Source organism: Kogia breviceps, chromosome 4 (assembly GCF_026419965.1).
Source record: "Kogia breviceps isolate mKogBre1 chromosome 4, mKogBre1 haplotype 1, whole genome shotgun sequence".
NCBI classification, from domain to species: Eukaryota; Metazoa; Chordata; class Mammalia; order Artiodactyla; family Physeteridae; genus Kogia; species Kogia breviceps.
Genome location: NC_081313.1, coordinates 117,065,350 through 117,080,731, shown reverse-complemented (window position 1 = coordinate 117,080,731; position 15,382 = coordinate 117,065,350). Strand labels below are relative to the sequence as shown.

The 15,382-nt window shown below is 44.7% G+C and overlaps 1 protein-coding gene across 2 annotated transcripts in view; it reads left to right on the top strand.

The window, feature by feature from the left end:
• The first annotated feature begins 1,897 nt into the window (after positions 1–1,897).
• The window catches only part of NRG2 (neuregulin 2), a 173,107-nt gene continuing 159,622 nt past the window's right edge, over positions 1,898–15,382 (top strand). For both annotated transcript variants that reach the window (XM_059061258.2, XM_059061256.2), the window contains exon 1: positions 1,898–2,832. In XM_059061258.2, the coding sequence (XP_058917241.1) occupies positions 2,169–2,832 (664 nt within the window). In that variant the 5' untranslated portion in view covers positions 1,898–2,168. The remainder of the gene's footprint in view (positions 2,833–15,382) is intronic.

The following is a 15,382-nucleotide window of genomic DNA, read 5'->3' as shown; positions in this document are numbered from 1 at the left end:
CTCCTTCTTTCACTAAGGATTTGCTGATCCTTATTTTATGCCAGGCACTGTGTTGGTTGTTCCTTTGGTTAGGTATCTAATGACTAATAGGACATAGTCCCTGCCATTAAGGTGCTTAGTCTGATGGGTCTAATGCAGACCCATTAATAGCTGCTTGAAGTACAGTCTAGGTCTTTGCCATAACAGTAATATGTATGAGGCACATGGTAACACAGAAGAGGAAGGAATTAATTCCATCTTGTATGCATATGGTGGTGAGGATGGTGGTGCATATGTAGGGAGGGAGGGATGAGGTCTACTGCTGAGCTAGGCCTTGGGGATAGAATAGTTTTCCAGGCGGACAAGGCAGAGGTGAGGCTTCCTGGACACAAGAGACATCATGTGCAGAAGCACACCAAGAAACAGTATGATGTGTTGAGGACTGTTAGGGTAGGGGCTTGGCTCCCAGAGGATGGAGTTGGCTAAGTAGAGGGGCCCGTGAAGAGCCATGCGGAAGAGTTTGGACTTTACTCCTGAGAGCAGTGGCATGGCCAAATCATATTTATATTTTATTTTTAGAAAGATCACTCTGGCAGTGGTAGGACTGGAGGAGGGTGATGAGGTGAAAGGTGTGGAGACTAGTGAGAAGGCTTTGTGGTGGTCCAGGTGAGAGGTGAGGAGCACTTGTTGGACCTCGGGTATTCACGCAGAGTTGGAGAGGAACTAGATAAATCGGGGATTTTTTAAATAAAAAGAAGTGGCAAAGGACTTGGTGGTTGGTTGGATGAGGGAGAATAAAATGAGACTGAGGGACTTGCTGGATTGGGTGGCCAAGTATAAAATGGTTCCATTAATGATTATATGGAATTTGGAGTTGGGTGGGAGAAATAATGCTGTTGGCTTTGAATATATTACGTTTGGGGGGTCTCTTAGCCAGGAGAAAAGCTCTAGCTCCCTCCTTCCTTTCCAGAATAGCATTCCTATCCAAAGTCAGACATCCTCGGGCCAGTTTCCTACAGTCCCCAGTCAGGGATAAGATTCTCCAAGATCTCACTGGAATTCCTGAGCTCCATATCCTTCAGGGATATAAGCTGGGTCTTAAAAACTCCCTGTATCTTTATTGATAGAAGGAGAATGGATCCAAAACTCACTTTTTAAAATCAGATGCTGTCTTCAGTGGAGCAAACTCTCCTGCCTCTTTGCAAGCAGCACACTTTTAAAAAGAAACCATTTCCTGTGGGGCAGCTCTGGCCCTGATCGGCTCTGGCTCTCAGGTTGGCTCCCAAGAAACCCCCACCTCCTTTAGGAAGAGGCTTTTTAAAAAGAAGATGAGGTTGTATATACCGTGTAACCTGGTCCCGCCTGGCTGCTGGAGAAAGCCCAGAGACCTGGGAACTGGACCCTCTCTCAACCACCACCCGGAGTTAGGTGTTCTCAACGCCGCAGCAAGACTCCATGTAGCCCCAATTCTCCCCCAAATGACGGGGCTGGGATCCTCCCCCACCTTAACTCGAATCTCCAGCGCTCACCTGGCGGTGGCAGGGCCAAGCACGTGGGCCCGATTAAGGGCTGGCCTCTAGGGTCCTCCCAGGGAAGGGGATATACAACCCCAGGAGGCAGGAGGTTGGCCAGTCACCCGCGCCGTGACAATCTTCTTGGCTCCTACAGCCGATGTCCAAAGGCAGGGCACAGCCTGTGTCCCACTCCCCCCTTCATAGGACGGTGCCAGAATCTGTTATCTCTACTCCGCCCTCTGCTCACGCACTACCCCACTGTCGTGCCCATAAATCCCAAGAGCAAAGGGTAGCACGATTCCTCCCGCGTCCCTGCGGGCCCTGAAGCCGGGCACTAAAGCAGTGCAGTCCCAAGCTTGCCCTGCAGAAGCCGCGCTCCCCACTCGGTTCGGGGGTAGAGGGGGCGCGAGAGAGCAAGTGGGCGGACGTCCCATCCTCCGCATCCACCTCCAGGTCCTGGCGCGCAGGGTGGGAGCGCTGCGCGCCTCCGCGCTGCGCATCGCGGCCCGCTTGCCGCCTGCCCCCTGCCCTAGCTGGGCCGCCTCCCCGGGCTGCGGGTGGAGGGCTACAAGGCGCTAACGTTACGCTGTTTCCGGTTTTCCAGCGGGCTCTGGTTTCCCCTCCCAAGGCGGCGGCGGCGGCGGAGCGGCGGAGCCCCCCAAATGGCCTGGCCAGATGCGGCAGGTTTGCTGCTCAGCGCTGCCGCCGCCGCCACTGGAGAAGGCTCGGTGCAGCAGCTACAGCGACAGCAGCAGCAGCGAGAGCAGCAGCAGCAGGAGCAGCAGCAGCGACAGCAACAGCGGCATCTCTCGTCCCGCTGCGCCCCCAGAGCCGCGGCCGTCGCAACAGCCGCAGCCCCGCAGCCCCGCAGCCCGGAGAGCCGCCGCCCGCTCGCGAGCCGCAGCCGCCGGCGGCATGAGGCGCGACCCGGCCCCCGGCTTCTCTATGCTGCTCTTCGGTGTGTCGCTCGCCTGCTACTCGCCTAGCCTCAAGTCGGTGCAGGACCAGGCGTACAAGGCACCCGTGGTGGTGGAGGGCAAGGTACAGGGGCTGGCCCCGGCCGGCGGCTCCAGCTCCAACAGCACCCGTGAGCCGCCCGCCTCGGGTCGGGTGGCACTGGTGAAGGTGCTGGACAAGTGGCCGCTCCGGAGCGGGGGACTGCAGCGCGAGCAGGTGATCAGCGTGGGCTCCTGTGCGCCGCTCGAAAGGAACCAGCGCTACATCTTTTTCCTGGAGCCCACGGAGCAGCCCTTAGTCTTTAAGACAGCCTTTGCCCCTCTTGACACCAACGGCAAAAACCTCAAGAAAGAGGTGGGCAAGATCCTGTGCACTGACTGCGGTGAGTCGCCCCCTCCCTCTGCTAGAGAAAGGGGGGAGGGGCGAAGCGATGGAGAATGGGGGTGGGGCGGGAGGTGCTGCAGGTGCCCAGGCCTGGCAGCGCCCCGGCCGGCCGCTGGGGGGTGGGGCCGCCCCTGTGCAGGGCGTTTGGCATGGCGGGTGAGGGTGTTGGGCTGGGGAGAAGGAGGATCAGGCTCAAAGTGTGCCAGGGGTGGGGGCGGGGGGACTCGCTGGCCTGTGCCAGCAGGGATCTGCGGCTGATGTATGGCATGTGGGGCTGGAAAGCTGCCATCATAGCCCAGTAGCGGCAGGAAAAACGGAGAGGTCCTGGTGTTGCTGGCCCGAGGCTCAGTGAGTCAGGAGTGACCCTCGGAGGCCTTGCCCGCTCTGCTCCCACGGGCCTGCCTTGCCCAGGCTGGCAGGGTCTGCAGGAGCAGCTGGGCAGATTCCCAGGCTGTGAAGGCCTTTGCTTACAAGTTCTCCTAGGGAATCATGGCCCCCGCCCCCTCCTTCCTCTCCTGGGCTCCCGGCTCAGCTCATCCACACCGCTGGCGCAGGCAGAGTTGGGACTTTTTCTGCTACTGTTTTCTGTCCCCCATGTGGCTCAGGGATTTTTTTCTGCATCGTGATTGCCTGTCTTTGCTAAGCTGGTAGCACAGCCCTCTCTTAACCTCCACGACTAGTGAGCAGACACCTCTTTTGGCTGTTTCTGGGAGATCTTCCTAGGTCTGTTGATTGTGATGACAGCAAAATAGAGTAACTTCTGTTGAATGCTGTAAGTTCAGCTCTGACATCTCACCAGCAGGATGTGTTGACTGCATATCTCATCTTCATGATGTTGGGTGCTGAACAGGAATGCAGGTGATTAGAAACAAAACACTGAAATCTGTAGATCTGTGCAGCTGGGAATGGAGGCCTCCAATGTCAAAAGTCAAAGAAATGTCAGTTTAAGATCTTTTTTTTTCTTGTCCCTGAATCCAGTATTTACTTCTCAGTAAGATATTTCGAACCAAATTGTCCCCAGACTGGAGTGTTTGATGTTAGCTTGTCTTGTGCTTATTCATATTGGGGTTTCATTTTATCCCCAAAGGCTGGATTTGGTGTTTGCAGTGTGACTCTGAGCTGTGTAATCACTGAATTGTGACAGATGTCCTGGTCTGTCATAGAAGTTGGTGTGTTTACTAGTGTACCAACTGATTTTGGGTAGTATAAATAGGCTTTGAGTAGCAAAGAATGTGTAACAGCTTGTAGGAAGTTTTGCTGCCCTCATCTTTCTAGATCAATGCCTTTGACTTTTGGAAGCTTCACTTCTACCCCACGTCCCCCGCCCCCTCCCCACCCTTGTCCTTCAGAAGATGAATTTTAGTTTAATGGTGGGAGTATATCTAGGTATTATGTTAAACTGTGATCACTTTAATCAGAAGACTCTTGCAGTGTCTTAATAAGAAGAAAGAAACTTTGGTGATAACAGCAGTTTATCTCTCTGACATTGTTCTGAGGAATATTGTTGACTGCTCTTTAATGTTGGTTTTATGCTCTGAAATGTTTGATGATGACAAATTGAGACCAGTTAAGAATTTCTAATTTTTTATTGTGTTAAGCATTTTGTCTGAGATCCCTTGGGGAGCTGTGGAACTGTATTGTGCAGTGGGAAATAGATAGTAAAAACATTTATTGAACCTTATCCAAGGACAGCTTCTGTTTTGGTTTTCAGTGAGTTGCTCCTGAATGTGCATTGTGCACATTGCCATATAATCCCTAGTCTGGTCCACTGAGCCCCAGTAGTCATCGTCCCCCGTCTTCCTCCTCCTTTCCTCCTTCCTCCATCAATTCTATCTTGTTTGCTTTAGTGAGTGTTTAATAGCTTAATAGTTGAATGTGGAGATCATGAAAGATCTGGGGTTCAGAAATATAGTCTGCTTTTAGGTTGTGGTCATCTCATATTATGAACATAGCATGTGCAATATAGTTCTCAAAAAGATAAATTTAGGACTGCAATCACTGCTAAGGAGAAGGCCCTCATACATCACAAATTATCAAGGGGCAGGAAAGTGCATGGGAGTAAACATTTTAGAGTGCAAAAATTTTTGCTTTGAATTGATAGTATATAGATACAGGTCAGTTTGGGGGCTTTAAGGGGATTAGAAATTAGAGGACATTTTTGTGAGAGAAAACTTGTGGAACTGGTGATCATATGACAGAAGAGCATAAACTGCATTTTCTTATTTTCTACAATGTAGTTGAAGAAAACATGCACTAGTGATGGTATATTAAATAAGGAAACAAATCTTCCTAACTAACCACAACACCTTCCTTGTGCTCAGCGGAAATAACTAACAAATTCATTTTCTGTTTTCTATCTCTTAAAAAAGCCCTCTGGGCCACAGGGTCATTGGGAACATTTTCTCCTTGGAGCAGATCTGCCCATTGCAAAATAGGGATACTGGCACCTGGAAACTGTCATCATGGCCGTTATATTGAGCAACTGTGGTTAAATTGTTACTTTATTTAGCCATTTTCAGCTCTGAGCTTGTCTGGGTTCTGAGAGCTATAGTTCCTCGGGAGATTGTCCAGAAAGCTGTGTTTTGGTGGGCCAGGACTTTGGGATAAGGTACCATACAGAGAGATAAAGGTCTTCATAAATGGCTAATTTTACCACAACTATGAAATGTTGACTTGTAGCCTGTTAAGTCCTTCTGGAATAGCAATATCTGCCAGAGGGGCATTTTTATAGATCTAATGTGTATCATTAATCCCAAATTACTACCTCTGGTGGTAAAGAGTGGAGTAAAGTCTTTGCCTTTTTCAGAAGATTACATACATGGAGGTGTTTTCTGTGCCTTCTGAGGAAAAAACAGGAATAAGATTTGAAAAGGACTCTCAGGGATTAGCAACTCTACAATGCTATAAAAGCATCCTGTTCTGCAAATAGTCCTACATTTTTAATGATGGTTGCATATATTTTGGTTTAATCACACTCTATCATTTGCTTTCCTATATGTGTATGTTTTTTAAATTGTTTCCTTATTAAATAGACGCAATAGATATCTTTTTTTTTTTTTAAAGAAAGATCATTCTTCCTTTGGCACTTTATGATTTGCCTTTTTCTTCCAACGTATAGTGTACTTTGTTGTTAAAGCTAGAAAAGGTGTATTCCTGGGGGACTTTATGTTCTTTAGGATAGTTTTAAATTAATGTGGCACCCAGATTCACATATTAGAGCAAGGTGGTTCACAAAATTCAGTATAGCAAAAGCGACTGCATATTTTTAAAGTGCTGTTTATTTAAAGAATCTTTTCTTCCCCAGCCAGCTGGAAACCCAGCTGTGCTGCAGCTTGAAGATGGGAAAGTGAAACTAGATTAGAAACTGACCAGTCCTAGTGGTGAGGACAGGCTTGATTATAGATTTAGGGGTAGAATTACCATCACAATATCATTATTTCTTTCAGTGGCTGTTTTCCTCAGCAGACTGGGATTCTTGGGGGAAGGAACCATATCTTATCTTTGAAGTCTTTCTCCTAGCTCTCCTGTCCTTCAATGTTTGGTACTGCCCGTGGCTTACAGAGGGATTCTCATAAGTGCCTTTTGAATGGATGAAGTCAAGTGAAGTTCAAAAAGCAAGCCTCCAGATTAATACTAAAGCAATCTTAACTCTCCTATCTGTGACACCAAGTCCTGTGCTGAAAAGCTGAGTTCGATGATAGCCCTTACCTGTCGCTATGGGAACCTTTTTTTCCGAAGGAGTCGTAATCAACTAGAGTACTTAACCACAATGTGCTTAATCATTGTGCTGATTAGTGTTAATGGGATTTGAGCGGTGGAGAATCTAGGTCTTCTTGGAGAAGACCCTCTTTTTTTTTTTTTGGAAGGCAGGTTATCACCGCCCCCCCCCCATGTTTAAACAAAAATAAGATAACTATCAACTTGAATTAACAAAAGGTTTGGGAGCTAGAGAGGGTGTTATATTAACTAGCTAGGTGACTAATTTCTTCTTGGTCCCAAGGCTCTTAACCATCTTTTATTATCTAGGACTTTTTTTTTTTTTTTTTTTTTTTTTGGCTACGTTGGGCTGCTGCGTGGGCTTTCTCTAGTTGCTGCGAGCGAGGGCTACTCTCCGTTGAGGTGCTCAGGCTTCTCATTGCGATGGCTTCTCTTGTGGAGCATGAGCTCTAGGCGCGCGGGCTGCAGTAGTTGTGGCTCGTGGGCTCTAGAGCGCAGGCTCAGCAGTTGCAGCGCATGGGCTTAGTTCCTCCGGGGCATGTGGGATCTTCCCAGACCAGGGCTGGAACCCGTGTGCCCTGCATTGGTAGGCGGATTCTTAACCACTGCACCACCAGGGAAGTCCCTATCTAGGACATTTTAATTTCATTTCGTAATAGCAAATATGTCATTAATTTTTTTCCTTTGTAAAGTTGTATTTATATTTTTGAATATGTTAACACTTTCATATGGTTCAAAACTTAGAAAGTACATAAGAATATACGTTGAAAAGTCTTATCCCTGTCCTCAGCTACCCAGCTCTTAGGCAATTATAACATATTCTTGAAATGTGTATTTCTCTAAAAGCAAAATGTTTTTCAAAGTAATCTTATTTTTTTTCTTAACAGATGGAGAATGTTAATTTTGCCATTAAGCCAATATTATGGTAAATTCTTCCCGAGTAGTATATATATATATTTTTTTTTAACCTAATCCAAGATCTTAACCAGTATCCTACCTTACAAATATAACCCTAGAGTGAGGGGTAAAAATACCAACTTATTTTTCAGATACTTTGCCATTAAGAAGTTTTCTATGACAGTGAATTTTGTGAGTCTTAATTGGGGTGCTCAAAGGAGAGATCCAAAGGTTTGTCACTGAGCTTTAGGGCTGCAGCTCTGCCCACACAGCAGTTCCCACTGTTTACACTCTTGGTAGGTAATCTCACAATAGCATCCATGTGGGAAATCACATAATCCCATATATGGGAAGAGAATACTCCACAGTGCATGATTGCTTTGATTCTCATTTAGAAACCAAAGACCCCAGTTGCTGATGAAGAGGTTGATTTTGATCATATTCATGTATAGCTGGTATGACTCCAGGGGGAGTTAGCCACTTGAATACTATTTTGAAGTACGTTTAAGCTAACTGATTTGAACGTAGTGTTAAAATTTCAGAGGATCAAGGAATTGCCATTTGGATAAGTAGGGGAAAGCAAATATGCAAATCTAAACAGTGGGACGTCTTAACCCTCTAAAGCCTGTTGGTTTAGTGGCATATGGCAATTTTGAACATTGATTTGGAAAAGGAATGATCTCACTATCAATGAAGTTTCCCCTGTGCAGTCTTTGACAGTTGTTCTTGGGTCTTTCTTTTCAGGGTCTGAATCGTTGTTAGTATAATTTACACCAAAGGTAAAAGAAATTTCCCTCCAAATTTTGAGTTTGGTTGGATGTGTGTGAAATGGGGATTTTTTGTCTTACTTGTTTCCCGTGAATTAACCCTCCCCACTTACTTACTGGAATTTGTACATAGAGATAAACCTAGTTTGTGAATTTCAAGAGATGATATAGGGAGCTCTTTGGAAAACTGAGGAAAGTAGATGAATTGAGCAGTGGATGTGCTAAATTATGACGTTTGAAAAAATGTCTTGTGTGAAATTCAAGTAGACTCCTTTAAAAACAACAGTACAAAAAAAAAAAAAACAGTACACACAAATGAATCTTGGTGAGTAACGTTTCAAGCAATCCTGTAGGAACTGAAGCAAACCTGGAGGATGATTAAAAGGCTTTAGGATGACATGAAAGAGGACATGCTGTACTCAGGCAAAGATCTGGGAAGCTTTTGCCAATCTGGGGTCAAAAGACAAAGATTCCACACTTGACTGAGATCATTTGCTGCTAATCAGCTGTGATGTTTTTGATAATTATGAAATGAGGTTGAGTTAAGGAGCCTTCTTGCTCTGGCTAGTTGCTGCTGGCAGTGTGGCATGCAAGCTCCATTCTACAGTAACATTCCCTTCCTGCTTTGTACATGCAGTGAGATCCAAATAGCCTCTCCAGGGACCTTCTCTGGGACAGAGCCTGTAGCTCTTCTCTGTGCCTCAGCTCAGAACCTGATTGTGCTGCTTGCCTCCTGGGGTGGGGCTGGAGGTAGTTAACATTCCATTTGCCCTTGCAGATGTTTCCAGAGTAGCAGAGGCACAGGTATCCTAGAGAGTTTCCTTATTCTACTAGCAACACAGACCCCCAAGATGTGATGTTCAGGTTACTTTTTATTCTCTTAGGAAGCAGAATCTTTAATGGTTCTTTTTTTCCTTCAATGATTTCCTGCTTTGTGCTTAGGACATTGGCTTCCCCCTCCTCCTTCCCTCCCTCGTCTGTTTATACAGACTGAGGATCTGTCTTTGTCCTTTAGGCTGGGATGTTTTACTTGGTCTTGATCTTGATATTGGTCCAACTAACAGAAGCCAAGCTGAACTAACATTCCTCAGAATTAAATAAAAGGAAGGTTACCACATGGCTAAATACCTGGTCCAACCATGGGAAAGTCAGGATATCATTAATTTGATTGGGACAGTGATGCAATTTGGTATCCCAGAGGTTGTATTACTAAAAGAGCTTTATTTCATTTCCGTCTTTCAAATGTTTGCTTCAACAAATGTGTTCTGTGTAAAGAACTAGGTACTTTAGGAGAATTGCATCAGACAGTCCCTGTCACCAAGGAGCTTACAATCTAGAAGTACAAAGATATAACAGTAATTCAATCTAGAGTATGACAAATGCCATAAGGTATAACAACATAGTGCTTTGGGGAGGAGGGGAAGAGTCATAAAAGAAAGGAAAATCTGATTAGAAGATTAAAGAAAGTTTCTTGGAGAAGCAGTTTGAGATGGGATTCTAATAGTCAGAGATAGAAGAGGTAGAGGTGGTTTAGGGATAGAGAGAGATGAACTGATTGATTAAATCAATTCCATGCAGACAGAGCAGCATTCTCAGTAGCCGAGGGGCATGTTTGTAGTATACAAAATAACCAGGATGAAAGGAGCAAATGGGAAAAGGTCCTAGAGGGATAAACTGGGATGATATTCCCACCCATATTGAGTGCTAGACTGATGAGTTTATTTGTAATTATGTAAGTAGTATTTGAAAGCTTCAGTTAAAAGCAGCTCAATAACGTGTTGTAGTTTTCAGTGAATGGGTCACATATTTTGTTAAATTTATTCCTTAGTACTTCTTGTTTTCTGGATGCTTTTGTAAATGGTATTTTTGTTTCATTTTGCTTTCCACTTATTCATTGCTAGTATATAGAAAGATAATTGTTAAAATATTGACTTTGTATCCTGTATTAGTTATTCATTTATTCATTTCAGTAACTTTTTTGGGGGTAGATTTCTTAAGGATTTTTTTTCCTATGTACATGACTGTATTGTCAGTGAAAAAAATGACATTTTTACTTTTTCCCTTCTAATCTGTTTGCCTTTATTGCCTTTATTTTTTTCTTGTCTTATTCTACTGGCTGGAACTGCCAAGTACAATGTTGAATAAGAGTAGTGAGAATGAGCATCCTTGGGGGAAAGCATTTAGACTTTCACTATTAAGTATGATGTTAGCTGAAGGTTTTTCATAGATGCTCTTCCTTTAAAAAAAAAAAAAAGCCTGCTAAATATAGTGTAATGACTAAGAGTTTGTGCTCTACAGCCAGATGAACCTGGGTTTGGAAACCATTTTCTAACTGGGTGATGTTGGGCAAATTACTTTCTGTTTCTTAATTTCCTATAAATGGGGATAGTGATAGCACTTAATAGGATTGCTATGAGTATTAAATGAGATAATGCATGTAAAATAATTAATGCAGCACCTGGTCAATAAGTGTTATTAACAAAATCTTATTAACTTAGACCAATGTGAGCAAGAAGACTAGTAAGTGAAAATATTAAGTTCTGGAGGACTGGAGGCAGACAAGGGGAGAAATTTTTACTGAAAACTGTATTATGTGTGCAGTCTAATTGTAGGGAAGCCCATGTGAGTCCAGGGTATGAATGCTGGTCCTATGGAGGTCCCAAGTAGGCTACAAATCTTGATGTGTCGATGGGTCTGTTTTAGTCAATTTTTTGAGAAGCCCACAGATAGAAACTGCTTTTCTCTGTTTCACAAATGGGAGGACTAAGACTCAAACTTCAAAATGACCATTTCAAAATTTCATCATGCCTGTAGGGTCAACCAAGGGTCCACATTCTGGAGTCCTGCCAGGTCTGCTTTTTTACTTCAGCAGGTCTTATCTTACATTGTATTGTTGTTAAGAGGAGTTGCTGAAAGTCACTGGAAAATGGCTGAAAGCATCCTTTTTTCTTTCAAAGAAAGAAGGTCCCTGACTCATCCTGCTTTGATTTGGGGGTGTCCAGAGTTGGGGGTGGATTCACATTGAATCATTCATACTCTTTCCTTATTTCTGCACTGGGTTGGGAGGGTCTGGTGGCTGCCCAGGGTCAGAGGGGTACAGGTATGGGCATGTAACAGGTGGCATTTTTGGAATTTGTGGGGTTTAATTTTAATTAATTAATTGATGTGTGGTACCCATTGGAAGTATGAAACTTTGCTCCTTAAATGTTTATAGGACAAAGACTCTGCTTTGAGTCCTTCCTCTAAATATTTGTTGGGTATTATTACCCTTCAGATCCTGGACTGGCCACACATCCCTGACCTTAGGAAGTATTGTTTTTTCTTATTCTTAGACTTTTAGTATTTATGGCCTGTATCACTTATATGACACATCATTTAATGCCATGCGCTGTTAATTATCTTTTGATGGGTCAGTGTCTTAGCTCCTTCACCTGATTGTAAGATCTTTGACTACTGGCTATTGCCAAGTAAGGGAAAAGTGAGACCTTTGCTTTCTCTAAAGACCACTTTGTCCTAGACAAATTTCGAGATTCCTCAAATACAGCTCAGGCTTAAGGACTAGACCAACCATGGAAAATGTCTTCAGACATTTAGATAAAGGGCAGAATTTTGCTTCTCAGTTATGTTTCAGGTTTTGGTTTTTTTTCTTGATAGTCCGTACTTTCTTCATTTTCTTGCAAGTAATTTTCTGTTCTTGAGTTTTAGAATTATCTCTAGGTGGTTTACCTCATACATGTCAATATTTTGGCTTGCGTTTAATTCCTATCTTTTAGTTAGTTCTCATTCTGCAAAATTCTCCTTTTCACTTGCCATGCAAGCTTTTTGGTTATTCCCCATTCTGATTTCTCACTGGAAAGGTCAGTTGGACTCTCTTACTCTGGCCTGTTCATGCTTCGGGCTGAATACCTTAAAGAGGTAAGAGGTATGACCAGGCATCTTCTGTAGTAAGCTGAGATCACAAATTAGGAGTGGTTGTACCTTTTTGCCTATAGGCAGCTTGGGGCCTTCTGGAAGCCAGTACTGGTTCTTAGATCATTCTTTTCTTCTGAAAGGGTAGGGAGTAGAAACCTAATATTTCTTCACATCTCTCTTTTAGTATTTCATTCTTTTGTCATTGCCTTGAAATGAGGCATTTTTCTGCTGTGTCTCCTTGGCTGAATTATTGGGTGGGGATGGGAGGGGCCTCTCCAGAGGGAGTTCTCTTCAAGCCCAGGGCTCTTAAGGGCCCCTAGTCATCACCCTGCAGAAGGCTGTGGCCCTCAGCTTCAGCGAGTCAGAGTTCCTTTCCCTGGTGCCTGTGGCCATACATAACATCTCAGTACAGTTCTTCACCATGTTGCTTAGGCCAGTACTGAATTTCACAAGCACAACCCAATTGATGGCTCTCCTCTGGAGTAACTTTATATGGCTTTAGAGAAGAGAGTTTATTTACCAGTCAGGACGGAACAGGTAGATTAAGTAGATGATCTGTTGTGTCTGAATTCCTGTCTCTGAGTGAGAAATAAAATAACAGCAGGGCTGCATACAGTGCAACTTTCCCGACATTGTCATTGGTTGATTGAATTTCAGAGAAAAATAATAATGAAAAGAAGAATGTTTTTAAAAGGAAGAAAGAAGACTCAGACCACAACATGATTCATTTGTCACAGAATAAAACCAAGGCCCACAAGTGAAGATTTTTTTTCAAAGGACACTGGGGTTTCCAAAGGCAGCCTATCTGACTGCTCACTCTTAGATGGTTTCCTTTTCACAGTCTGTTCAGGTGGGTTTCTCTTCTGAGACCCTCTTCTCTGGGGCTCCACCCCTCCCACCTTATCCCATCTAGCTCCTACCTTTCTACTTAGGCCTGCTGTCATACTTGCTTATGTCATAAATGTAACAGCCATCCCTCAGCCCCTGTTCCCAAGAACCAGAGAAGTTTCCAGAAATTTCTAGTACAAAGTTCCCAATCCTTCCTTGGACTTTAGGTCTGATGGACCTAGTGGGAAAATAGGAACAAGGCAAGAGATAGGTACCTACATGGGTGGGACTATATCCAACAAATTGGGCTAAATTTTTCTCAGGTCTCGTTCTTTTAGACAAAATATGGGGCTTTCCCAAGAAAGCTTCTCCTATGTTTCTAGGTCTTATTTTCAAGAGGAAATGCTGTCTCCAAAAAGGCTAGTAACATTCACTGACCTTTTAGTAACACGTACATTAAATTGTCTTGGCCAAGTACTGACAGTAATCCCTTTCAGGTGGCACCTCTGGGGCTCGGCCCAAGTGATTCTGGCCAATACTGGGCCAGGCTCCACTGCATGTGGAGCCAGGTAGTATACTCTGGGCAGAACAAGACATCACCACCTCTGAGAGAAACTCCTTGCTGCTGGGAAAGAATCTAAATTGTAGGTTGAAGGGAGGCACATGGGTGGCCCCCAGTTTGGGAGTTGGCTGTCTTTGTTTCTCAGTATGTAAATCATCTGAGTAGGTTTCCACTGTGCGTGGTATGCACTCAGCTAACTGAGAGGGCAAATGGGAGCTGGAGCTGAGACTGGTTCCCTTGGGAATACTGTTGTCACCTCTGCTGATTTTACCCCAGCTTCTACCTTTGCCCACATATAATGTGGGCTTTGTGCTTCTTCTGTGTAGTGTCACAGCCTCAGGGCCTCTGGTGAAGGGTCTGCACTAGGCCCAGAGCTTGTTGTACAGAAGTAGGAATTAAAGGCATTGGTTTAAGATTAGTTCTGTGAAGGGATCGCTTGAAACTTTAGTGCTGTATCTAAAAGAAAACATCAAATTGATAAAGGGTCCCAGCGGGTTTGATGGTCTTCGTTGGGCCAAGATCACGAACCATATATATATATTTTTTAAATTTATTTATTTTTGGCTGTGTTGGGTCTTTGTTGCTGCTCACGGGCTTTCTCTAGTTGTGGGGAGCAGGGGCTACTCTTAGTTGTGGTGCACAGGCCTTTCATTGTGGTGGCTTCTTTTGTTGCAGAGCACGGGCTCTAGGTGCATGGGCTTCAGTAGATGTGTCACGCAGGCTCAGTAGTTGTGGCTCATGGGCTCTAGAGCACAGGCTCAGTAGTTGTGGAGCACAGGCTTCGTTGCTCCACGGCATGTGGGATCTTCCCGGACCAGGGCTCGAACCCGTGTCCCCTGAATCGACAGGAGGATTCTTAACCACTGCGCCACCAGGGAAGTCCCATGAACCATATTTTTTAAAGGAAGTATAAGAGTTTACTTTTCTCATCTCTGAAGTTAAGTAGCAGCTTCATAATTCCAGAATAGGGGTGAGCATTGCCCTTGAAAGAGGAAGAGTAGAAAAGGCCAGTAGTGCTGCTCTGTCTACGTGAGTCGGGGGTAATCCAGTGGATGTTACTCTCCATTCTATGGTTCAAAGATTCCTTTCTTTGAAAGAGTTTGTTACTGACAACTGTGAGTTTGGGGCAGAGGTCATGGTTGGCTTGTAGTTGACCTGTCAACCTTAAAGACTGAAGCTGGTTCGTGGATCCTGCCATGAGTTCCTCCAGTATGTTGTAGATGTAGTATTTGGTTCTTTCCCCTCCCACTTCCTTCGCAGGTCCTTCCATCACTGGCTCTTCTTTTTAGCCTCTTGTAAAGGGTACAATTTTTAACGGATTGTCCTTGGTTCTCTTCTCAACTTACATAATCTGTTTGGAATTTTCAACTCTACATAGCATAGTGGTTAAGGCTGCATGCTCTGGAGCCAACTTTGAAGAGTAAATCTTGGTTCTATGACTTATTAGCTATATAACTTTGGGCAAATTGACCATTTTGTGTCTCAGGTTCCTCAACTGTAAAATGGGGCTAATTATAATACCTACCTCATAGCATTGTGATAAGGATTCAGTGAGTACTCCTTGTAAAGTGCTTAGAACAGTGCCTGCTTGTAGAAAACATTCAATGCAGACTAGCTGCAATTACTATTATTGCCACGTCTATTGTATTGCAGCATAACAAACCACACCAAAATACAGTGGCTTCGGGCTTCCCTGGTGGCGCAGTGGTTGAGAGTCCGCCTGCCGATGCAGGGGACACGGGTTCGTGCCCAGGTTCGGGAATATCCCACATGCCGCGGAGCAGCTGGGCCCGTGAGCCCTGGCCACTGAGCCTGCGCGTCCGGAGCCTGTGCTCCGCAACGGGAGAGGCCACAGCAGTGAGAGG